Source organism: Gallinula chloropus (genome assembly GCF_964237585.1).
Source record: "Gallinula chloropus genome assembly, chromosome: 6".
In the NCBI taxonomy this organism is placed as follows: Eukaryota; Metazoa; Chordata; class Aves; order Gruiformes; family Rallidae; genus Gallinula; species Gallinula chloropus.
In genome coordinates, this window is record NC_140091.1 from 6,121,358 (window position 1) to 6,146,097 (window position 24,740).

Genomic DNA, 24,740 nt, shown 5'->3' on the forward strand with positions numbered 1-24,740 from the left:
AGTGCCATAATTGTGCTAAAGACAAAGCAAATAGAAAAGGGATAAATCTAAAACCAGTGCATTAAGATTTTAGAGAAATCCCCTCTCCTTTCTTTGCTATCGATTCTTCATTCTTCCAAGACTGCACGATGGGTATTTAACTGTAGTACTTCAGCCTCCTGGAGAAGCAAAAGATGGCACATGTTGGGTTTTGTAAACAGCATAGAGCATTTCTTGCATTTTTTGCCTACAACTTAGTGATTAAAGTAGGAACAGGAGAAAAAGACTAAACACAATATTAAGCAACAGGACCATGTATAGAAGTGACATAAACCACAGTATTGCATCTAATGAATAAATAAATGCAGCAGAACCAAGTGAAGGAACAGCTTCATTTCCCCTGGTGTTGGCTGCCAGACAGAACGCTGGGTGCATTGCTGCTACACATGTAAATCCCTAATTAGGAACACAGACCCAGGTCACCTTTCCCAGCAAAGCCACCCAGGTGGGTTTGTGCATGGAACTGGCAATACTTTCTCAGTCACCCCACACCTCCTATGTTCCCTCTCTCCCTTTTTTTCCTACCAACAGCAAGGCATCCAGAGGATTGAGTCTTCAGATGTGTGGTTTAGGTCATTGATCCTGACTCCTCCAAGAGACTTGGCTTTTTTTTTTTTCCTTTTTTTTTCTGTGTGTATGTGGTTTGGGTTTTTTGGTGGTTTGTTTTTTTGTTGTTGTTTGGTTTTGTTTGGGGGGAGGGAGGTTGTTGTTGTTGTTGCTGTTACTTTGTTAGGGATTGTGAGTTTTGTGGTGAGTTCTGCTAGCGTTCCAGTGTGTCACTAGGCTTGGGTAATTTATGTTGCACCTCAGAAATACCTGGGCTGTTAGCAGCTAACACAGTTCTGGGAACACATAAGGCTTGTTCATAGGAATGAGGGTTGTGTGTGTGTTACTGTGCTTACAAACACAGAGCTTGCAGGTGTAAATATCAGGTTACTGTTTTTCCGCACAGTTGTAGTAACAGTATGCAGCCTGGACCCATGCCAAGTTCTGCAAAACAAGGCTTAAAAGGTATAGATTTCTCTGCTGGCCGTTTCCAGGCTGAGTTGCAGAGGATGTAACTCTGCCTGCAATTTTTGGGACTCCCGGCGCGTAATCACACAGCTTTGCTTTCAGTGGTAAAGGTGACTGGCCAAATAGCTGCTGCTTCCCAGCAGATGTGTTTCATTCTCTCACAGCCTGTGTTATCCAAGAGACCTGGGCAGGGAAATGTATGCACATCTGTGCGAGGGCAAGACTCTGCCTGAGAAGTAGCAAACCTGTAGCCAGGGGCTGAGGGTGCCAGAAATGCCTCGTGCTGCTTTTAACCCCAAACACAGCATGTATCATCACACAGTTACAGCTGGAGTGTAACAGAGTTGTCATAACTGTGTCTGCACAAAATTTGGGACTCCTGGATTTACCTTCTGTGTCAAAACTTGAATATCAGCAAACTTGGCATGAAATTCTGCTGAAGGTGCCATGTTTTGCTCTGGTGTACTTCAAGCTTACAAGTGTGGATGCTGCATTCAGGCAATGAGAACCTAAATGTTGTGTCCAAGCTGCAAAAGGCAACTTCTGTAACGTGGTGTCTTCCCTATGAATTCAGGTGGTGTAATGTTTCAGTACAACAGTATAACCCAGGCAAGAAATAGTGGCCCTTCAGGCTTTGGAATGTTGGTTGCCATCCTCTCCACTGGTCTTAGAGATTTTGTTATCACCACCTATGAAAAAGGAAAAATACTAAAAAGCATCAAATGGAGCAGAAATCTCCCCTTAAGGGAGACCCTCCTCTTCCTTGTATCCTTTCTCCTTACCACTTAGTGAAAGCATCTGTCTTGGTCTCCTTACTTTCCTTCTCTGAATGCAAATTCATCCTCTAAAGTATGGCTGTTCTGCTTCCCTGGTGCCTATCTTACATAGGCATGTTTGTATGTGGAAACCAAAATTGCTTCATCAAATTAACAGCTTCTGATTTTCTGCCTCAATTTCTCACAGAAATGGTCTTCAGTATGTTTTATCCTCAGGAAGCCTGGCTTTTTTTCATCAGGGGGTTGATTAATTAACCACTCTGTGGAGAAGGATAGCCATTAATAATTTGGGAATGTCAAGAGTTTTCAAGCTCTTGTGGACACTATGCACAGTATCACCCTGGCTGAAGAGTCCAATGCCTGTGATCACTCCTAGGTTTCAGAGTCTTGGGAGATTTTCGCTCTTTTCACATGTGTCCAGGAACATTTTCATATCTCTGACCGTCCTGTTGACCAGCAGTATTGATAGGGGCTCCTTGAGGCACAGACATGGGATTTAGGCAAGGGTTATAAAACTACATTGAAAACAGACATCATAGAGTGTCATAAAAACATCTGCGTCCAATCTTGCACTGAGGCCAATAATTATTCATGGGCTTCAGTTGTGTTTCATCAGGGTAAAAATATATGGCCCCTAGTATTTAATTCCCAGAAATAGAAAGACAGAGTAACATCAAGTGTCTCTTGGGGGATTTGCAGAAGTCTCATTGTGAAATAACTGCACATGTAGGTGCCACCCAAAAGCTTGTGTCTTGCAACAATGTGTTGCTGCATGTTAAAAGAAAACAAAACCCAGAGCAGGCAGACAAAGCTGGCAATTCTGTCAGCAAAAGTCAGCAGGGATGAGCTTTAGTTAAAGGAAAATTTAGAAACAAACTGGAAACTCAGAGCATACTGAATCCTTTGAAGGGGTCGTGACTGCAGCAATATGGAGTTCTTGGAAACACGTTCGACTTCCACGGCAGAGTGATGGCTGCTCTTTTCCATAATGAGGAAATTTTGACTGGAGCTTAAGATACCTCACTAGCAGCAGTAGCTGAAAGATATGAGTCAGATCTTCACCTGCATGACTTCTGGCACGTCATTTAATGCCTCTGTGTGCATGTACCTGTAGCTGTGGATGTGTGACTTGTGCATTTCAAGTCCTCAGGTCTCTTAGCAGGGGTGAGCTTTCTGATAATCCTTTTGTCCAGTACTTTTGTACTCATATAATCTTTGCTGTATTAAAAATTACATTTTCTGAAGCCTGACCCTGTCTGTACACTTGCCAGCCTCCTTGTCACTGTTGTTGCTGCATGAGAATCAGTGTCAGTGAGATTTTTATTGGTGGGCTTGTTTTGACACTGATTAACAGGTACTTTTTGTGCATGTCAGCTTGCCACGTTGCACTGAGGTTGGTTGGTAGCATCCAGAGGTGACTGCAGGCTGGATAGGGTTGTCAGCCTATTTCTGAGCAAAGCTGGGGGTGTATTTAAGATGCTCATAGGAAAATCTGTCCCTCCCTCCTCCTTGCTCTGCAGGAGGACGTGATTTTCCAATTTACAGAATTGGAGGTGGGAGGTTTTCTTGTGGGTTTGGTTTTAGTTTTATTTTTTTTAAGCTCAAGAGACTTAAACACTGAGGTGATGTGGGTTCCTAGAGAACAGCAATGAGAAAATTGTCACAAAACCTGTGTTTGTACAGCTTGAAAGATGACTGATGCTTTAGGAGTGGATCTTAAAAGCAAAAAAAAAGAAAAGTGGAGGGCACAGATATCAAGGGAGCGTTGCCTGTAGGAGTCTGGAAAATGTTCCTCTGAAACAAGGCAGCATTTGAGTTCTCCTGCCCAGGCTGTTGCCAGCTGTGAAGCTCCCCAGGAGAAAGCCCCAGAGCCCTGCTAAAGCCTTTGAACTCCAAAGGAGAGCTTGTCTTGAGTACCCAAATATGTTTTACAGACCTCTGATGCCCTCAAAGGAACACACCAGTCAAGTGGTTGTTTGTCCTTGGATTCTCTTCTGGGATTCCTGCTAGGATCAAACAGGGAGAAATGCTGTATTCCTGAGAGCAACTTGTATATTTGGAAAGAATGGAGCAACCTTTGAATGTACAGCCCCTTCTCAAAGTCTGAAAAAGTAGCAGCAACCAGGGGATAGGTTGGGGAAAAAATTTATTCAGTTTTGCCTTGATTGTGTGAGTAAATTTTGCAGAAAGGGATGTATTTGTTAGCTGAAGTCACTTTAGTTTCCTACATGAGAAGAAAAAGCTGTTTCAGCATTCCATATTTTCCATGGCTTTCCCTAGCCTGCAGATAGGTGCTGCTGTTTTCCTCACTTGAATCTCAACAGTAAATATGAAAATGTATTTAAATAGTTCAAAATAGGGAGCTTACAAAAGTAGCATTTAAAATGCTCAAAGGATACCTTTAATACTAATGAAAATCACAGGTGACATCTCTTTTTCCTTTTAATTTAATTGATTTGATTGATCAGAGGCACTAGTTCAGGCTCAGCAGCTGCACGTTGATGGTTGGGTTAGTGTAACAGCAGCTTCAAGCAGTCCCAAACCCTCTGACTGCGCTTCAGTCGGTCAAGTGTTGTTTTCTGGCGCTGGTTCAGGAGGTCCTGGGAAGAAGTTTAGTTAAGATGTCTCGTCTGGTGGAGTATCAAAGGGACTGTGGGCTGTGTCTGAGCACCGGCTGTTTGAAGTGATCTGGCTAATCTTGCTTTATAAATGTAATTGCCTGCTGAGATGGCAGGATCAAAAAAGTGGCCAGATTGAGAAACTGGTTAAATATTCCCTTTCATTACTTCAAGGTGTCCTTAGTTGTCTGAAAATTAAAAGGACTCAACAGTCCCCATCTACAAGGATTTCCTGACATTTCACCTCTTAGATCTTATCTGTTGCCATTTTGTAGCTGCAAACCAACACATTCCTGGGATTTCCATTTTCATCCTTTGAGCATACAGCCTGGCCAGAGGATTTGGGATGAGTACCACAGACGTCTTTGGAAGGGCATGGAAGTACATGGCTAGGGCTCGGTTTCCAGCTCAAAGAATTTTCTGTATTTGGGAATAAATACCATGTTTGCAGTGAACATAACTTTAAATTAAAGAAAAATACTTTGCTGGCTTTTATGGATGGGAAATTCTAGTTGGGAGTGGCATTTGCAATGTCATGGTGACTGTGTGTGTGATCAGGAGTGGATTGAAGTTACAAGCTGAAGACATTTGTTTGCTGTCATGTTTTTTATAGCCCAGAATCTCAAGCCCCTACAAACCTCACTGGACCAAGCAAATGGTTCAGCTGGAGTACGTTTTGCTCACTGTGAGACTGGATTAATTGAGGTCCTTAAGAAGTGCATTGTGAGCCATAATAATGATGTATTTTATTCTGGGAAGAGCTGACTTTGTGTCTTGTGTTATGCTTCAAGCTGCCGTTGGCACCTCTCAGGGGTGAGTGATGGTGATGGTCTGTGTTAAGCTCCTGAACTCGTGTGATGCTGCTTTTCTCGTATTGAGTCTTGTCAGCGGCTCTGATAAGTCACTGATCAAAGTTGCCATTGAAGTTTCCCAGCATGAAATGAAATCCTGGTTTATGAATTTCAATTCTTCTTTCTGGCCTACCATCATCTTCCCATTCTCACATCCTACAGGGTTCTGCTGTTTTAGGGCTGCAGAAGGATCATAGCACAACTTCCATTGTATGGGCTTTTATTTTGCAGCAGCCTCGGTGGAACGAGCTTCTGTAAGAAGGCTGAATATTGGCTGCAAATGAGAACAGCTCCACGGTTTGACAGGAGGTCTGGTGTTGATTCAGAAGTTAAAATAGGAGCTGGATCTGTGTAAAGGAATGAGAGGAGTGGAACAAATGAAACCACATTTTTCACTGGTTTTAGTGTCTGGGTTTTCCTCGCTTGTGTTTTATTATTTTAATCCCTAACTGCCACCTCCTCTCTGCAGTAATCCTACATCCTACCTGGGGCATGAAACGCAGAAGCTGTGCAGCCCTGGCTGGCTGGCAACACACACCGGGAATGGGCTCAGTGGCCACTTTCTGCCCTCATCTTTCTCTGCAGGGCTGTAGCTTTGATGGTTCTTTCTTTGGGGAACTGGCCAACAGTTCCTATGGGGAGGAAGATGGGCAGAGAGTTGAGTCTGGAGGGTCTTCATGGACTAATGCTCCACTTCATGGAGCTCAAGGATGCTCTCACCAGGCTGGTTTTTGGTTTGGATACACAACCCAGAGAGTGAAACAAAACCTCTTAATCTAAAAGTCCTGTGTTTAGAGTCTGTTACTACTGCATAGGGTTTCATTCTTGGGAAGGAGGTGGGGACAGGACAGGGACAAGCAGGGAAATGATTGTATTAACTGTCCTTTACAGGCAAGTTGTAATCAGAAAATGTACTTTTGCATCACTGCAGCTGTTGAACAACTGTGGCTTTGCTCACAGAGCTGTTGAAGATAAGAGAAAATATGTTCACTCTTCTCTTCAGCTGTGTTCGTTGGGGATATTAGGAGTCGTGAAAAATGAAACTGTTGTAGAGTGGTGTGTTGCAGATGTGTGTAACAGGAATAAACAAGGGGCACAAATTGGAAATTGAATCACAGAGGGTCTGGTGTCTTAGAGAGAGTAACTGTAAAGATGTTCCTACCCCAAAAAGCCTCTGGAACTGAGGCAAAAGTTAAATGAGGTTAAATGAAGTGACTGAGGGCTTGTGAAGGTGATAGGAAGTTGTTGGGTTTTATTAGAAAAAGGAAGAAAAAATACATTCTGGACTTTTCAATTAGATTCAGGTACCTTTTTGGCATTAGGGCCAGGGATTTGACCTTTCTGAAAGAGGTATTTTTAGAAGTTAGTTCGTTCAGTCCCTGCTGCTAGACAGTACAAGATTAGTTCCTTTCAGTATATATTTATTTTTTCCAGTCTAATTATCTGTATCCCCAGTGATTGCTTTTTTATTTTTCTTAATTCCCTCTATAAATGTTGGTATGGGTTCTCTGCTTTTATTTTGCTGCAGGGATGAACCCTGGCTCCTTACTTGCAGTTCAGGATATAAGATGTAAGTAAGGAGAAGGATGTTTGGTGCAATGAGGGACCATGCTGGTTTGATGCAGTTCAGTTTAAAATTCCATGTGTTGGGGTATTTTTCTATCATGGCTGGATAAAGTTAAAACCTTTTTCTCCCTTGCCTTTCTTCCTGGGAGAAGAGAAGCAGGAGTAGCTCCCTTTGACCATGCCTTCCTTTTCCTTTGGAAAGCTGCCCCAGCCAGGGCTTGTTCCCCGTGGGCGCTGAGCCCCATTGTTGCACAGACGTTGACTTCCACCCTGGAGTTTCTGACATATCTGTCCAGCTGCAGATGTGAGAAAGGAAAAGCAGGTACCAAAGGCAAATCGAGCAAGAGTCAAAAGAAAGGCAGTCTCTTTGGTGTCACTCTCTGCATCCAAGCAGTGGAGAAGATGAAAGGCTCTGCCTGCGCTTCAGTAGCCGCCTCTTTTCTTGTTCCAGGTATGGGTTTGCCCCCTGAGGAGCAGAGGCGCAGGGATGCTGTGACTACTTACTCTTGTTTGTTTATGTTCATTTTGAAGAGATGTGAGCCGAGCTGTCTGGGCTGCTTACAGCAAAGGAAATGGATCTCTGGGGAGCAATTAATTTTGCTTGGCTATTTCTGAGCCAGGTGAAACTGTAAAACGAACCTGTGTCCTCCCCATTGTCTGAGAGAGATGTATTTATTTATTTTACATTTTAATGCACCACTGACAATTTATGGTGTGAGCCTCAATGAATTTTTAATAGAGAATTGATAGAAGAAAGGTGTATAACATGGGGGTTTAATAGAAAAGGTTATCAGACTTGAAAAAGAAAAAGACAGAGGGCTGATATTTTAATTAACTTCTCCCTGCCTGTGTTGTGATCCCAGAGACATGACGATTGAGTGCCAGAAGGTGAGTCTGGTTGGAAATAAAGTGACTCCAGCCTTGCATTAGAGGTGAGAAATGAGACAGTGCTTCAGAATTCATGCAGTTTGAATAATCTGGGTCGCTGTTTGTAACGCAAAGCAGAGTTCATTGGAATTAAGACAGTCTGTAGAGCCATGACCCAATGTGTTGGAGAGTAATAGTAGTACAAATAGAATACAGTATATAAAATATAAAAGCAGGAACAGTAAAAACAAAGAAATAATAGAGGTAAATGCAATAATCATAGAAAGGTTAGAGCTCCCCCTCCCTTAATCCTGCTCCTTTAAGAGATTAGACAGCTTAATTCAAACAAAGCACCAAATGCATTTGCATCCTGCTGATATATCTGGCACGGGGCTGCTGGACCTCTGGGTGGGCGTGGGGACAGGGACAGTGCTTTCTGGTTAGGCCAGCGCTGCTGAGTGGTTGCGCCCCAGTTCATTTTGTAAAGCCGCCCTGCACTCTGGGAGCGTGTTAACACCTTCCAAGTGACACCCCGGGACTGTCAGTAATGCTTTTCTCCCCCTTTTGTGAATCCTGGCAATCTATTAATTGTGCTGCCGGAGAGCAGCGTCAGGGGAACAAAGCAATCAGTGCCACCATCTGCTGTGAGCAGGTTGGCCGTGTTGAAGGGAATGCCTGTTACGCTCCTCTCGGTCCCCTTGCTTGCGCTTGTATCCACATGTCCCGGAAATAGCCGTGGTGGGAGTGTTAGGCTGAGGGAAAAGGGGGAGGTTTAGTTGGAGGTGGAAAAGTAGTGTTGTCTGGGTTTCTAGAAAATTAGTTTAAGGACAGCTTTCCTATGGCAAGTGATTCAATGATACGTAACAATGCTGGATAGATTGATAGAGATGTAACTGAAGTGACAATTAATGAATCAGACAAGACATTAGGACACTGATAGTGCTAGTATAAAACTAAATACATTTTAGAAATTAAGCTTCCTGTGTCTCCAGTGTTACACTGGTGTCTGCTTTCTGGATGAAGATGTGATTGTTTCTTTTCTAGATGCTGAAATCTTCCCGTAACAACAGATACCAACATTTTGCCCAGTCAGCTTCACAGCGAGCAGGGAGTGCTCTGACCTTGCTTGTGCATGCATATCCCATCTGAACCTGCTCAGAGTTTCTGACCATTAAATACATGAGATTGATTAAGTTACATTAAATCAGAAGTGATGCTTGAGAGTCAGTTTCACAAGTTAGGGCTTTCTAACGAGATGTTCAGCAGGTCCATTCCCTCTGATAACGAATGTGCAACATCTTTGGAAGATCAGACTGGATATTTAGCATGGCTGGTCTCTTGTAAAACTCTTGGTCCAGGTGGTGGTGTTTTTTTCATATATTACTTCACAATGCCTGGTTCTGAATGACTGAAGAGAAAATTGTCAAATTCTCTCTCCACTCACCTCTCCCCCCGCCCTGGAATCTGGCTGATTTGGCAATGTAAGGGGGGGCATAAGTGTAAAGAGAGATTGTACAGCTGCTCAGTGATGCTCTGCGATGTTTTCCTGCTGATTGCCTGTGCGTGGAAGCTGCCTGTTCCGTGTATTAGAACCGGAGTGCTTGATTTCTGCCATGTAGACCCCTCCAGTACCTCCCACAGTAATGTTTCTTGTGTGACCTATATTTAACATGGCTCCCTCCCTGACAGCAGATCGTGTAGGAAAAACAGAAAGGAGTGAAAAAAAATCAAACCCTGGAGGCTATTTGTTGTGTTTAACGCTTTGAAAATGTTTGCTGGAAGAAATATTGATGTAGCAATGATGTGTGCACATGACTTGTGTCAGGGAATAGCTATCAAGCTCAAATCTCACTGAGAGGGCAGCTTAGCAGTGGAACAGATTGTCCAGGGAGGTTGTTCTGGCTCTATCTTGAGGGTTTTTTAAGATCAGACTGGAAAAAAAAAAAAAAAAACAGAGAACCCTGGTCTGACCTCAGAGCTGACCCTGTCTCCAACCTCAGCAGGAGGTTGGACTTCATGACCTCCTGAGGTCCTTTACGGCCTGAATTTTCCTGTGATCCTATTAGGTTGTCAGCAGCTTTGCAGAGGGAAGAAACAAATCTTTTCCTTGCCACCACTTGCTATGTAAATTGGTCCCTAACACAGGTAGGTGAGGGTAGCAACACCCAGCCTGAGCCGTTGCTCATGACTCACGGCACGGCTGCTCTGTTCCTAGCAGAAAAGTCACGACGTCACCATTGCAGAAGCAGCGAGTGACTGGTGATCACGTTGGCACTGAAGCCCCAACGGAAGGAGCCACATATCTGCAGACTCCTTTCTGCTGCAGTGGGAAGATGCTAACTTGTATTACAGGGTACTGGTTGTGCTGCACCGCCGGCACATAGGAAATAGACCAATTAATTGCTTGAGTTCATGTCTTGCATCTTTTTCAAGTCCTGGATTAATGCAAGCAAAGCAAATTGTGTGGAGTGGTTGACATTTAATGAAATGATTTTTAGTGTTTGGAGGAGTGCTTCATGATCATTACTATGGTGACAGATGTACTAAAAAGCCATGAATAGATGGCGTAGATAAAAACATTATTACTTAGATTACAGTTCTCCAAAGGTGAGACTTGTTTGTCTTACCTGTCTGCAAATCATGCAGCGTGCTTTCAGTTCATGCAGGCAGAAGGTTTTTGAGTGAAAGCCTTAGAATATTATTTTGAAAAAAGAATATCCCTGCTTTTTGAATGTCTGGAAAAAGACACAAAGAGTGAATCCATGTTAAATAATTGAGGGATAAGAGTTCTAGAGAGAAATAGAACGCATATTTGATACCTGTTTGACTCTGTCATGAAGAAGCAGTGTTGAATGTGAACTGAATCCTCCCAAAACAGGGCGATCAGTATCGTCCTTAGTGGGACTGGGTGTACTGGACATCTTCTGCACTACTACTACTCACTCACACTTATTTCTTTCTTTTTTTTTTCCTTGCAGCAAAGAAAACGTGTGCTGAGTCAGATTTCACTTGTGACAATGGCCATTGCATCCCAGCCAGATGGAAGTGTGATGGTGAAGAAGAATGTCCTGATGGGTCAGACGAATCAGAAGCAGCGTGCAGTGAGTAGCACAAAAAATTGGTGTTTCTCAGGCATGCCTTGTCAAGGCACAGAGAAACTGGAGGTGTTATTCCCAGCACTTGTGGGATGATCTGTCAACTTTTGCTTCGGTTAGAGCAGAAATTAAAGACAAAAAAGATTTGGGTCATTCAAATCAGATGTTTTTCCAAACTTTCAAATGTCCCAGTTGCCAAACTAGAATACAGAAAACGCTATCTGGTGTGTTATTTCTGTCTGTAACGGAAATGAAAACATCTCTAGCTCTGTTGCAGTCTGGTTGCAGAGCTCGTGAGCAGCAGCACTGCACAGAGATTCACACTCACCTGGGATCAGGCCTTTTGGAAACTCAGATTTGCAGCATTTTGCGTGGTAGCATATTGGGATTTATCATCACTGCAGAGAGCACTTTTGTCATTACAGAGGAAATTTGCCCTGTTAGAGTATTGCTCAGTTATTTTCTTAGTGCTTTTTTTTTTTTTTTTTTTGGCCTTTGAGAACAAATTAAGAAAAAGGTAGCAGATGAAAGATAAGTGATGTAGAATAACTAAAGCTGAAAGCAAGTATGACAGATGTTAACTGCAGGTAATGCCTTTTAAAATCCCATTGATTCAGTCGGTGAAAGGACACGCTTGATTTTCGGGTAGTGCATTTCATCTTGTTCTTTTGACTTTCTGAGGAGGTCCATTTGTGCTCCATTGTTCCAGAACTGTGAAGGGTTGTCTGATGTTGAGTTGAAGGGAATCCCAGGGATATTTTAATGAAAACACTAATGTGTAGGCTTCTGTGTGTGCGCTTACTTATGCCTATGGGTTTGTTCTTGGACAGACCAAGAAACTGGTACACGCCATTCTATTGACTTTCCAGTCATGTACTTCACAAATACATTCCAATGAATCAGAAGCAGTGCTGGAGGAAGTATTTTATCAGAACTAGAATGGAGCACTTAAAGGACTTCAAAATTAACCATACTTTCATTTTTAAGTCTAGTACTAGTCCTACTTTCTCCCTAATTAAGAAAGATGAATGTGCTTCTATTGCATAAAACGAACGGAATATTTTTCCAGCTATATACAGGCTACAGCAAAAATTACTTGAGTAACTGCATTAACATATTTATGTATTGTATATGTTGGTCTTTCATCCTGCATCCTCCTTAGTCAAAAACTTATTAATGCTGCTTCCACTACCTGATTGCCTGGAGGGGGGTTGAATAACTAAGCAGCTCCATTCCCTGCAGTCTCTGTCTGTAAATCTCTTGACAGAGGCTGTAGCCTGCACCATACAGCGCTGAGATCCCTGACAATTTCTCTTAATCATCTTCTGTTCCTTTTCTAGCCATTTCACCTTCCAATTTTCCCCCACTTATGTTCATCCTCTTGGGAAATTGGCCCTAAAACTTACGTATCTTAAGAGACTTGACCTGAGCTTCTGATTGTTACAGTGTGGGACTGCCATGCTGAGAGGAAAGTAATTTGTTCAGTTTTGTGTGATTTTAATTTATTTTTTTCCCAAGCTTGAAACCTTCCCAGAGGCTGAAGGCTGCATTTCTGTGGTGGTGGTTCTGTTCAGAAAAATAGGTGGCCCTTGAGTGTCTCCCTGGTGCTAATGGGAGTGGGCCAGTGTCGCCTCAACACAGCGACGTGTTTGCTCCCATTCTGTAGCATGTCCCTAACAGGTGAATTGGGAACTCTTCTGAGACTAGGAGTACCTGCATGGACCAATTCTTAATTTGTGTTTTAAATGCTAGGGCTTTCAAACCAGGTCAAAGACTGTGGCCTAGTTATATGCCATATTTTATTTGCTTATAGCGCTCTCAAGCTGAGTTGCCATGCTTTGCCTCGCCATAAGGGATTTGTTTTATTATGAGTTTTAGCCAAAACAGGTCAACTTTTGTGTGATGGATGCATGAACTTGTTTAAGCATTCACAGAGCACTTGATGCAAGCCTGTGTCTGACTTGTGACTAGCTCACAAGTCAGCTCAGAAGAGAAACCAATGTTTCTGCCTGCAACTAAAGCTTGCCTTTGAATCTTAGAAATGTCTGTAACTAGAATTTTGCAACTTTACTTGTTTTATAGGATTATTTGGATCTGAAGTTCACAGTTACTCAGATGAAGGTCCAGTAGTTCTAATCTGATAACTGTAGATAGCTATAGGCTTTAGTTTGCACAGCAAAGACATTCTTTCCAGATATTTTGTATCCTGGACAAAGTACATGTCATCTCAAAGGCTAATCCAGTCTGCTCTGCAAGGAAATGGAACCAGCCTGGTAATGCGTGAGCACAGTGCTGGCTGTGGGGTTAATTCACATATGTTTGCAGGTCTTCCTACCACTACTAGTCAAGACAGCAGTGAGTACAACTTGTACACTAGCGCTTTGTGGGTGAAAATGTTACTTAAGAGCAAAGAAGAGGCTGTAATGACAGACAGAAAATGTAGTGAGAGGCAAAATGTATAGTTGGACATCCTTAATTTAGCAATCTTGTGTCCACATTTCTAATACTCGCTTGAAGGTAAGAGTTTGTGTTGTGGGGTTATTTTGGGAGGTGCTTTATCTCTTTTGGGTTGTTTGGGGTTTTTTTAGATAACCCCACTGCAAAACAGTACTTTGCTTTTTCCGTTTCCCAGATTGCTGAAGTTGCTCAGCTTTGTACCTAACAATATCCTCTCTAGGGATGTTACCCGTCCCCAGGTGTTCTGGAGAACATGACTTGTCTCCTGTTGGATGGGTAAGACAGCATCACAGCTGTCCCGGCTGCTGTTGGACCTGAGATGCCTGGGGCCTTCATGCATTTATTTTTTTAAACTGTGCTTTCTTCAAGCCACTGAATGTGGCAGGGACCAATATCTGTATGGGACTCCTTTGAGTCCCATTGAATTCTCCATTAATGAAGACTTCTCCCTGTTGTGGGTTTTGGTGCTAGTTGAAGGTTGATTAACTTAGAGCACGGGCTGATTTTGGAAAAAAATATTATCCACGCTTTTGGCTTGAAATGGGTCATTATGAAAATGCAACTGCTTCTGTTTCTTCATTTTCCTTCAAGCCAGATCCTTAACCTAAACATTCTCTCAAATCCATAGGTTTGACCAAGTGAATTATTCATGTCACATGTGAATGTCACCACTAAAACTCTGTTCTGCCATCTGTCAGTTTTCAGTGCCGTTATCTGGCTGCTGAATTTATTTTGTCTCGTTTATATTAAGGTTTCAAAGAAATGTGTCCTCCTCTGCGAGCTGATCTGTTCAGGGGGTGTCTTGTAGCATGGACGTGTTCTCTGAAGTCATCATCAGAAATGCTGTTGGTTTGTGAGGGAAGGTCTGTTGGGTCATTTGTTTGTTTGTTTCTGTGTGGAAGCAGAATGAGACTCTCTGAATCAAGAGAAGCAAATCCATGTGAACTCAGAAATCAGGGCTGTCCACAAGGGGCAGAAGGGGCTGAAAGCACAATTTAAGAAGCTGTGTTGGTTGAAGCTGGGGAAGGCAAGAAAGAGAGGAGGAATTTAATACTGAAGAGAAGAAAGTTATTTCGAGAAACATACTTAATTTATGAAATGGGATGGTGAGTGAGAGGGAACAAAGAAAAAACATTTAGCTGTGTAGCAGCCGTGCTCCTGGTGCAGAAGAGGAGTGGTTGGCACTTGGGCATGCCAACTTCCAGCCTCCTCTTCCTTTACAGAGCCTTTCTGCATTCAGCAATTGCCTGCACTAGGCCCCTGTTCAGGAAAGGGTGGCTGCTTATACATAACACAAATTAACCACTTCAGCTTTGCAGGATTACGTGTGGGGAAAATAGCTGGAGGGGAAGTTGGCTTGTCCTCCTGTTTGGCATCAGCCATCGCTGCTTCTACCTGCCTGTCATGAGGGAGCACCTACAGTGGGTGCAATGCTGCTGTTGCTGGAAGGTGCTGGGAAAGGATAAAAGATTTCATCTTTGTTGAACCATCTTGTTAATATGCAAGGAGCTCCCCACAAGCCATCAAAAGATAGCAGAATATCTGGAAGTAGTGGGAGTAGAGTTAGTGCCTCTGCCAGCCCAACGCCTGTGACACCCACATACCCCACCAGCAGCTGTTTTGAGATACTGAAAATATTTTTGACCTCAGAGTCAGCTCGAACACTGAGGATTCTATAATCATTTGCTGCAAGGTTACAGAGCAGCAGGCCTCTGCCAGCTGCAGGAGATCTTGGGTACCCTACACGTACTCTCACTCTCCCATTGGAGATCCCACTGTGGCCAAAGTCCTGGACGTATTTTTCATTACTGTCAGTAAAAGCAACCCAGAGCAGCTCAGCGATCACCCTAGAGCCTGTCGTGCAGCCACTGCTGCTATGCACAGGCTTTGCTTGTGCATATGAAAAGATTCCTCACTATTTTCCCATGTGGTTACTTGAAGCTGAGAGAGGGGGAAGGGAAGGAATTTTTTTTACTGAGCTAACGAAGACCTCCAGCAGAATGAACATTATCTACCTAATGGTGTTCCAGCACAGGTACTGAATCCTTCTCTCTTCTACAAGAAAGAAATTTTAAATTTCCTTCTGAAGTATTTTGATTATTTAACCAGTGACTTAAACAAAAAATTCTCTAGAGAAAAACAAAAACAAATGCTAGCAAACAGTAGCAGCACTGATGGGAGCACAAATTAAAGGGATAGAGCAAGTGAAAATCTAAGCTGGCAAACTCTTGCCTTAGGACATTGTATATATAATGAGATGGAGGAATGCAGGCAGCATAAACTCACTGCTTATTTCTTTATCAGATATGTGACATTCTCCTAGTTAAGAGCAGAAATTATTATACAGAAAGGTATAGTAGGGTGTTAGAGGGGAAAAAAAAAGGTAAGGAGAGACCTGGATTCATATTGTGTGTAATAGGGAATGATTTAATAGGGAGGTTTAATAAGCAGCAGTCCTGGAAATAGATTTTTAAATGGAAATGGAATATAAAATCAAACCCTGGATGTTGGTTTGAAATACAGTACCAGTTCATGCAGTCCTTTTTATTTTGAAGTACATGTCACAAGTCGTTCAGCGAGATGTATCCTAACTTGACAGTTGTATTTTTAATGGGTATTTTTGATGGTCCCATGTTCTTTGTGTGCTGCTGCTGTGTGTGCTGATCTCTCACAGTGGTGATCAGGTCTGTCCATTGGTAGGTTGCCCAAATGCAAAACGGTATAATCATTGGTAGTGCTGATGGGATCGCTCACCCCCTAGCTCTCTGTTCACCCCAAAAGATATTATGTCTCTCTTCTTTGATCCAGATCTCCTACATGACTGAGTTTGGTGACTTTATTGTGCCTTTCTGGAAAGTGACTTAAACTGTTCCCTGTCCTTGGAGAATTTATCCTGGAGAAGGGTGGACTGTCTCATTCAGGGCATCATGTACTCTGGGCCATTGAACTTCAAATAGCAACAGAAAAAATGAGGCCAAAGCAGCCAGGCACAGCCAGATACCAGGTTGTAGGACCTGGGGCAGTAAGAGAGAGGATTTCAGTTGTTTTTCTGTTTTGTTCCCCCCTGCCCCAGAACTAAGAGCAGATGTGTCTCTGTCTGTGTGATAAAATGGTGGAGGTTTGTAAATGCAGTGGAACGTGTAAATGAAAGACCATTCTGTTGGATTAATCTCTCACAGATACTTCAGGGGATTGAATAAGGTGGTGTTAAAGTCAGGTGTACAGGTGTGTGTTTTACCAGCTCCCACTACCCGAAGTGGCTGTTGCCAGCATGAGGTGCAGCAGCTCCAACAGTCTGCAAAACAGGCAAGAGACGAAGTACAGGATGTGGGAGCGCTGCTGGAGCTACGGGATCCTCCCAGTGACCAGGCACAAGAGAGGGAGTCTCATTTTCCAGATGTCCAGGCTGGTTTGTAAGGCTAATGATGAAAGCTTTGATTTGTCAGTGTGATCAAATTTATTGAGACAGAATAAAATGAAAACAGCCCATGATCATCTCTCCATGAAGCCATGGAATAATGTAGGGTAGAAGGGACCTTGGGGGGTCACCTAGTCTAATCTTATGCTCAAAACGGACCCCATCCTCATGTTTGACCACCCATATTAATGAAGAAAATCCCTCTATTTCACCAGACTTTCCTTTGTTGCAGCATGTCTGTCACCTCCCATCCCATCACAGTGTGTATCTGAGAACAATCTAGCTCCATATTCTCTAGTCCCTCTCATTTTGCAGTTGAACGCAGCAATAAGTCTTCCTTTAGCCTTCTGTCTTGGTGACTGAACAAATGGTGTTGTTCAGTGTCTCCTTTTATGCAGTCTCTCATTTCAGGTTGTTTTCTCAGATAATCAGAAATGACACGATTCTACAAACATGGTGCGTTTTTGCATTGTCCAGTCACCTCTCTCAAAGCTTTACCACATCCAGAATATAACTTACTACTAATAATTTTTATGGGTTTACTATGTTACTTAACTTCCAGGTCTACTTAGCAAAGGGTTCCAGACTCTTGAAAACTTTCAACGGAAGTGTTTAACCATAGGCTAGAGGTGAACAGGACTCATTGAGGACTGTTAGCAGACTAGTAGTTCTTACAGACAGTAGCTTATAGTCCTGTGCAGTTTTAAAAGTCCTTTTTACCCTAACTGTATACAACTCTTCAAATTCTCACAAATGTACCTTTACTCCTAATTTAATCGTCCTGTCTCAGCCAGTCTTGTACTTGCTTCCCAAGTGCCTCTGGTTCCTTAACCACTGTAACTGCTTTGAACATCTCCAGATGTGTCCTTGTTAGGCAACCCCATGTTGACCTCAGTATCCCACAAAACTGTAGGGACAGGCACAAGAAGCCTTTGACAGGGTAGGGAACCAAACACAGTTTTTCTGCATCCTGTTCCTTTTCTTGATGCGTGAAATTATGCTTTTTACATCAAAGGAAATTCAGCAAACTCAAAGCCTGGCTGTTTATCCCTAGTAGTGGGATAACTTTATCTGTGGGTCATGGGCGATGAATTACATCTCCTTTTTGATGATTACATGAGTTTGGTGAACTCAGCAGTTTATTTACCCTAAATTCATTTACATCTCTAAGGTATGTAACAATTGTACTCCCATTCCACCAATGCTAAAGGGTTTTAAGTAATACCTGTTCAAAACAAAATGTGGTTTTCCTTTAAAGAGGGTGTTTGGAGCTTGTATCTCAAACATGACCTTTCCAGAGGGTCGAGTTCTGTAGGAAAACGGATAGAAAACACCCATTGGGCCTTTTCTGATGTTTTTATTGTTCTTCAGCAGTGTTACTTTACCAGAAAGTTAGGTTTTCCTGTACTGTTGCAAGCTCTGACGTTTGCAAGCCTTGACATTTGCAGTGTTCCTGCACCTTAGATCGACATAGAGCTTTTGCTAGTTGACTGCTACCAAGATTTAAGTGCTGGCATTTAAATATTTTTCCTATTGGTCTAATGTGTTCATGCAGTTCATAAATAGGAATGGTTATAAAAGGGTTGGATGCTGCCTTTTTATGGCTACAATTAATCTTCTAGTTGTTTCAATAGGACAGAATAGCAGGAAGATGTAAGCTGAGCATGTGAAGCTCTTGTATGTGTAATTATTTAACAGGCTGTAAATATTGAACTAGTAAAAACTGAAGAGGTTTTCAGAAATACTCAAGCAGCTTTTCATTGCCTGGTGCTTTAGTTTTTCCTATTCTCTTGCCACTTGCTTCCTGAAATTCAGATAACCGGATTTTTTGTATTTTTATTTTTGCTTGTTTGATGGTGAGGGGAGTCATAGTGGGTTTGCTTACCATGGCTGATGTTAAAGGGAAGGAATTTCTGGGAATAATTGGAAAATTTAAATGCTTTGCTAGCTGAATGAAGCAGTAGTGCACTGCAGAAGCACAGAAGGCAAACCCCTTCTCCCTTCTTAGGTGAATTATGGTATGAGGAGAATAAATATCAAGTTATATTGTAATTTTTTTTTGTGTGTTTGAATAGCTTCTGTGTTTTAGTATCACAACGAGCTTTGTTGAAGCTGTGATCCCTAATTCCGCCACATTTTCCTTGATAGGTATTTTTCCCTCTTTCTCTGCTTCTACAGCTGCAGGATTGTGTTTTCATTCAGGACAAGCTCCCACTGAAATCATTTGCAGTTTTAATAAGGGTCTCGTGATACTCCATCCTGCTTCCTTGAGGATTAGGATCATGATTAAGACTGGTTTAATATGCAGTCTCCACGTGCTTTGGTAGATAATTTATGTAATATATCCTTGCACCGGAGACTTTTAATTCTCTGAAATGCTTCCAGTCAGATAGTGCTGTGGGGCGAGGCACGGATGCTGACAGCACTGTCTGCACATGAAGGGTGGTGAGGATCTTCACCCTGTGTGTATGTGGGATGCAGTGAGCTTCTGTAGGTGCTGAGTGCCTTAGGACTTCTCCTTAGCAGTAGTGTCTAGCCTCCTCTCTAGGGACGTTGTATTCAGTGACTGTGTTCAGAGGGACCGATTTCAGCTCACCCTGTCTGCCTTGTCTTTTAACATATTAAAAGGTGAAGAATCCTTTGCGTTAGAGAGGACTTTGCTCAGTAGCTTTGTTAAACTGCACATGCTCACCCATTACCATGTGAAAGCACTCATGCTACATACTGCACCATTTTTCTGGTTTATTCTGTCAGGGCAGTCATCTTACCATGTCATTTGAACTTTATACAAGACTTGCGTTACTGTATCAAAACACTTGATTTGCTTTTTGGATGTGGGTTGCAGACACTAGTCCTTTCAGCACAAATGTAACCCTGCTTCTGCCTTTTTTGTACTGGGGAGAAGCATGTCTATCGTGTGTCAGTCAGCAGTTTCATTTCCAGTCATTGTGGGTGCATTTATGGGGAGTAAAATTATATGTGTGTATTTAAAAATGCACATATGCACAGACACAAAAAAATAATGGTGGTACACCGTTGTTTTGGGGTTGTGTTTGAGCATTTCAGAAGGTGTATTGGCCCTGTATGGGATGTGAATGAGAAGCAGTGATTAATGTACTGAATTCTGCTAGCATTTATATTTCTGCTTCAATTCCTGCCTATAGACATATTGCAAGTATCAAACTTGGAGCTGATTTCTGTGAACCAGCAGGAATGTTTGTAATGAAGTAAAGGTGTAGGTGGTACAGGAAAGCCTTTTCTTTTCAGCCACAGGTCTATACACCACTATTCTTGTGCAACAGCCTGAACACGTTCAATTAAAATTGCCATCTAAGCTGCCTGTTCCATCCTCTGAAAAAGAAAACAGGTGGGGGGTTCTTTGTATGTACATAAAAGATTAAATGTTCACTCAGAGATAAGAAATGCAACTATTTAATAGCAGCAGAGCCTTTTCAGATTTCCTCTCCTTTGCACATAGAAGAGCAAGGACATATTACAAATTAAGTCTGTGTTCATCTACTGAATCCTATTTTTTTCCCTGAGCTCTTCATATTCTCTTGGTCCCTTTGAGCAGCGGTTTGTTAGTCGATACCTTTAACACACCTCAGAAGCCTTGAAAAAGCAACATCATCACTTGGTGTAAGCTTGGATCTTGCTGAAGCACTTGTCTGTCTTGGCTGTGCAGATGTTAGCAGCAGTGGTGCAGGATGGCTTCCTTTCAGCTGCTCTGGGAGCATGGAGTGGGACACTGCACTTGTTTTCTTCCTCTACAGCGTGAACTTTTAAAGTCCTGCGTGCTGTTGGTGTATTCGACTCTGATAGAGCAGAGGATGCACTGTAATGGCAGATACAAGGTAACATGCCAATGTTGCAGTGTACATAGTCAGCTTTTCATTTAGATTAAAAAAGGTGCAGACTTCAGGTAATGGGGTAAAGTGTTTTACAGTTAATTCTGACAGTTTCCTGGAGACCTGTATAATTTTTCTTTAATTTTTATCACTCATCTTGGCAGGTTTCATTATGCTTGCTCATGTAGGGACCTTTTGTGGCTTTATTTTCCCTATTGATAAGAGGCACTTCTGTGACGATAATCTCTTTTACAAATGGATATGGTCTCAATGCTACTCAACTCCTTTATCCTTTGTGTAATTTCGTCCCCCTAGTGTTCTGTGGGGCTGTTTTCTCCCTGTTTTGATTAGAAAAGGAGTAATCTCTGTGAACGAGAGAAAGAAAATGAGCCTGGAAAGGGGGAAAATGAAAGAGCAGCTGCTGATACAGAGGCTCAGAGCACCCCACGGGTGTGTGCTGGACTCTCAGCCACAGCTGAGAGACTTCTGAAGAGGCTGTGTTTTCATCAGCCCTTGTAACCAGCAGGCTCTCCATGGAGGGAGCCTCACGTGCGGTCTGTCACTGTTCCTTCTTCCTGTGCCCTGGGTACAGAATTGCATCTTGATCAGCCAGAGGCAGAAAGGACCCAGCATGCACACTTGAACTTGGACATGCACACACGCCCCCACCCCACACACACCCAGTCTCATTTGTACTTTAGCATCTGCAGAAGTGGTGCTGCCTCTGTTGGACCAGATCCCCTGAAATACTGGGATGTGTCTGGCTGTTCTGAGCTGGCATCAACTGTGGAGCACCCGCTCCTCTGACAAAACACAGGGGTTTGGGGGAAAGATGGTGAGCATTCAATTAGTAGCCTGACTTAATTGATTACACCAACGTAGACTCCTCCCTATGACTGACCTTGACTGTGCACTTAATGATATTCCAGCTCTTCAGAGAAGGAGCTGAAAAGTTGTTCTGCTTATCAGGTGCCAGTAAGTGCATCTACTGATGTCTCATTTGTATTTGATTGCTGGCATGGTTGGAAGCAGCATATTAGTCAAGCACGTTGCTTCAGCTGAAAATGGGTGGTAGGAAATCAAGATAAAAAGATATTGGTAAAATTTTCTAATCTTCTAGATTTATCAGAGTACACCAAGCTTTCATATGGTTTATGTAAAAATAAAAAAGCAGCCCACCCTGCAATAATAGATTTAATTAAATTAATCTGTGAGGAAAAATTAAAGTGGGCTTTAGAAGAGGTAATTCAAATCTCTCAACCAGTCAGATACAATGTTTTGTTTTTTCACAAAGGGAAAACATGTCTAAGTTTCTAGTAGGGCTTTTGATTATTTTAATCAATGATTTCTTCCCAGCTTGCACAATATGTTCATTTATAAAGAACAGCAATGCTGCAGAAGATTACAATAGAACAATCTATGGGTTTTTCTATAATTAAAGTTCCATTCTGTTTCTGTAATTACCTAACTGCTTATCTGATGTGAAACTTGGAGAGACAGTTCCTGATCCATTATGTTCAAGCCAGACAGTGGAATAAACTGCTTTAAAGGGATTAAAAAAAATTGTCAACTTTAAAATAATATTTTAAAATCCTTTTTGCACTTTACAGCAAACCCCTTCTATATTGTACTCCTGTCAGTAACTACCAAGTGCTTTATGAACCCTGATTAAATGTGGTGGTTATTTCAGTACCAAGAGGTGCGTGAGGGTGCTTCAGAGAAGCAGATCAAACATGGGTCCTGTAATAGCATTCACCATTTCCTTTATAATTAAGTAATTGTGTTTGCAGTGGAGTGTTACTGAAGCCAGTGGGGTTCTGCCCAGGCTTTTGCACCTGCCTTCTGGCACAAAGCTTATGGCTGTGGTGAAGTTATGTGGAAGCTTGCAGAGTGGGTTTGATAGAGACAGACTCAGATAAAGCAAGAAGACTAAGGAGACAGAGGAATAGCAGGAGTGGAACAAAGGTTATAGCAATAAGGTCAAAGGGTCTCTCAGCTGAGGACAAGCAGCATGGCTTGACTGTTACATATATATATATCTATGTAAAAATTGATACATAGCTATATAATTCTATTAACAAGATTATTACAGATTTGGCAGAAATATTTTTGTATGTATGAGCAAAAGAAAGAACATGAGCAAGAAAGTACAAGAAGATGCTGTGTCCACAGGGCAGGGTGAGCAGTAGTAAAGGTAGGAGGGTGAACGGAGGGACTGGGAGAAACAGGAGTCTGGTGCCAGACGTGGAGCACAGCTGCTTCTGCTTTCCAAATGGTGGTGGGAAATCCAGGTAGTAGCAACTTGTTCCTCAGAGGACTAGCATGCCATTGCTCATGAAAGTTGTTGAGATGCAGGTCTAGCAATCAAGAAACCTGGGTCTGAGTTTTGGCTCTGCTGCTGCTTCGCAGTGGGACTGTAGGAGAGTGAGGTGGTTCACAGCATCACCATCTGCAAAAGCAGTGGTGCAATTTTGTCAGAGCTGCTCACAATAGTGCCACTGTATCTTACTGGGTAGTTGGGGTAAGCCTGTTGATTATATTCCTCCTTGATAGGCACCAGTAAATGATAGGGCTCTGAATTGTGGTTCAACTTTACCATGGGTTTAAAAGCTGTTGTCTTCAATACTCTTTCGTGGTCTCACTTCTTGCCAGTTTATTTTAACAACTGTGTAAAAGATGAGAACTTGGAGACACTGAAAGTTAAATACTGTTCTTTCATAATCCCTTACTTGCATTTTCTTCATACCTTAGGTATTTTCTTTATTTTTTAAGAAGTGAAATCAAGGAAATAAGGACTTTCAGAAGTGCCTAAGGAAATAACTGTAGGCTCTGAGCTGAGACCTTTGAAAAAGATTACCAATTTTTAAATCCACCTTTTTTGGATGCTTGAGTGTGTAGGCAGTTTCTTTTAATCTGAGTGCCCCAAATTAATGGCTTCTAGGAAGCAATTTCTTTTGCAGACTTTACTTCTGTAGTGCTAGTGGGAAGGAGGGCATCTGGCCGTGTCCATGCTTTAAGATCGTGCACATGCATCAGTAGTTTAGTGAGGGCAGTGGGATGCATAGGCTCTGACAAAAACTGAGCTTAAGCAACTTCTTCAAAACCATTCATGTGAAAGTTTTTTTTAAAAAAAAAAAAAGCTGAAGTTCTGATTCTGTGTAGCCTTCAGGCACGGATCAACCCTTCCACATGTGCTCTCAGGTTTTGCATCTTGCTGTTCTAACACGTGCTGTAGCTGGACTTTACTATTCTGAAATGTAAAGGTCACTATTACTACTTCCAGCTGCTCTCTTGGACTGGGAATGTGGATTTTTGCTTTGTCTGGAAATGAGCACATCTTTGCAGAGGAGCAGTATGATGTTGCCTCACTCCATGGTTTAGTGTGTTTTGAACTATTCTTTGTTACTTTTAATCAGCTAGTAGTCTTGGTTATGAAGGTTTAAGGAGAAGAGTTTAAGCATGGTGTGTTGGGATTATGGAGAAAAGGCAGAATTCTGATAATTCTTTTTCCTTCCTTTTCTCACCAGCCTGTGCTGGTGCAAACATTACACCTTGCTTCATTGGAAATGCAGAACTACACAGTGCTAGCAGTGAAAACCAGGAAAAGTAGGAGATATAAACTGTCAGTGGCCTCAGATCACTGGTGGCCTGAAATCTGGGCACAGATTGAGTCCTGATGAGCAAGAGTTTCTGTTCATGGAGCAGTGGCCGTTGCATTGTGCTGACACACACCAACTGCTGTACACACCTGTGTCTGTTCTGCGTTACAGGTTCTTTCCACAGGCCAGCAAGCAAGGAGTTTCCATGGCTGTGAGTGGTTTCTGTATGAGATGGGAGCCTGTAATATTTTCATTGGAGGGTATAAAATATTTATTATTGTTTTTAAAGGTTGGCTGCAGGAGACTGTCTGTGATGTGACTGCACTTTGTGACATGAATCACAGTCCTTTTGTTTTTGCATATATTTAAGAAGCTGTGAGGAGTTAGTCATGGTGATTTCTAAGTACTGGGGAGACAACCAGTGTGGAAACCTTTCAAAGGGAAATGGCTTGAAGCTATAGAATGATGTTTACAAAAGGCCTATTCAAACTAAAGTAATTCCTGTTATACATAATAAACAGAGGAGAGATGTCTAAAACTGTGCAAAAGAAGTTTAAAAAATAAAAAATTTGGTATTCAGGTTCCTGAGAAA

General features: G+C 42.3%; 1 protein-coding gene across 1 annotated transcript in view; it reads left to right on the forward strand.

Annotated features, from left to right (window-relative positions):
- Window positions 1–24,740, forward strand: part of LRP8 (LDL receptor related protein 8) — a gene marked incomplete at its 3' end in the record, with an annotated part of 176,961 nt that overhangs the window by 97,396 nt on the left and 54,825 nt on the right. Inside the window, exon 3 of the mRNA XM_084266466.1 lies at window positions 10,710–10,832. Within this exon, the coding sequence (XP_084122592.1) occupies window positions 10,710–10,832 (123 nt within the window). The remainder of the gene's footprint in view (window positions 1–10,709; window positions 10,833–24,740) is intronic.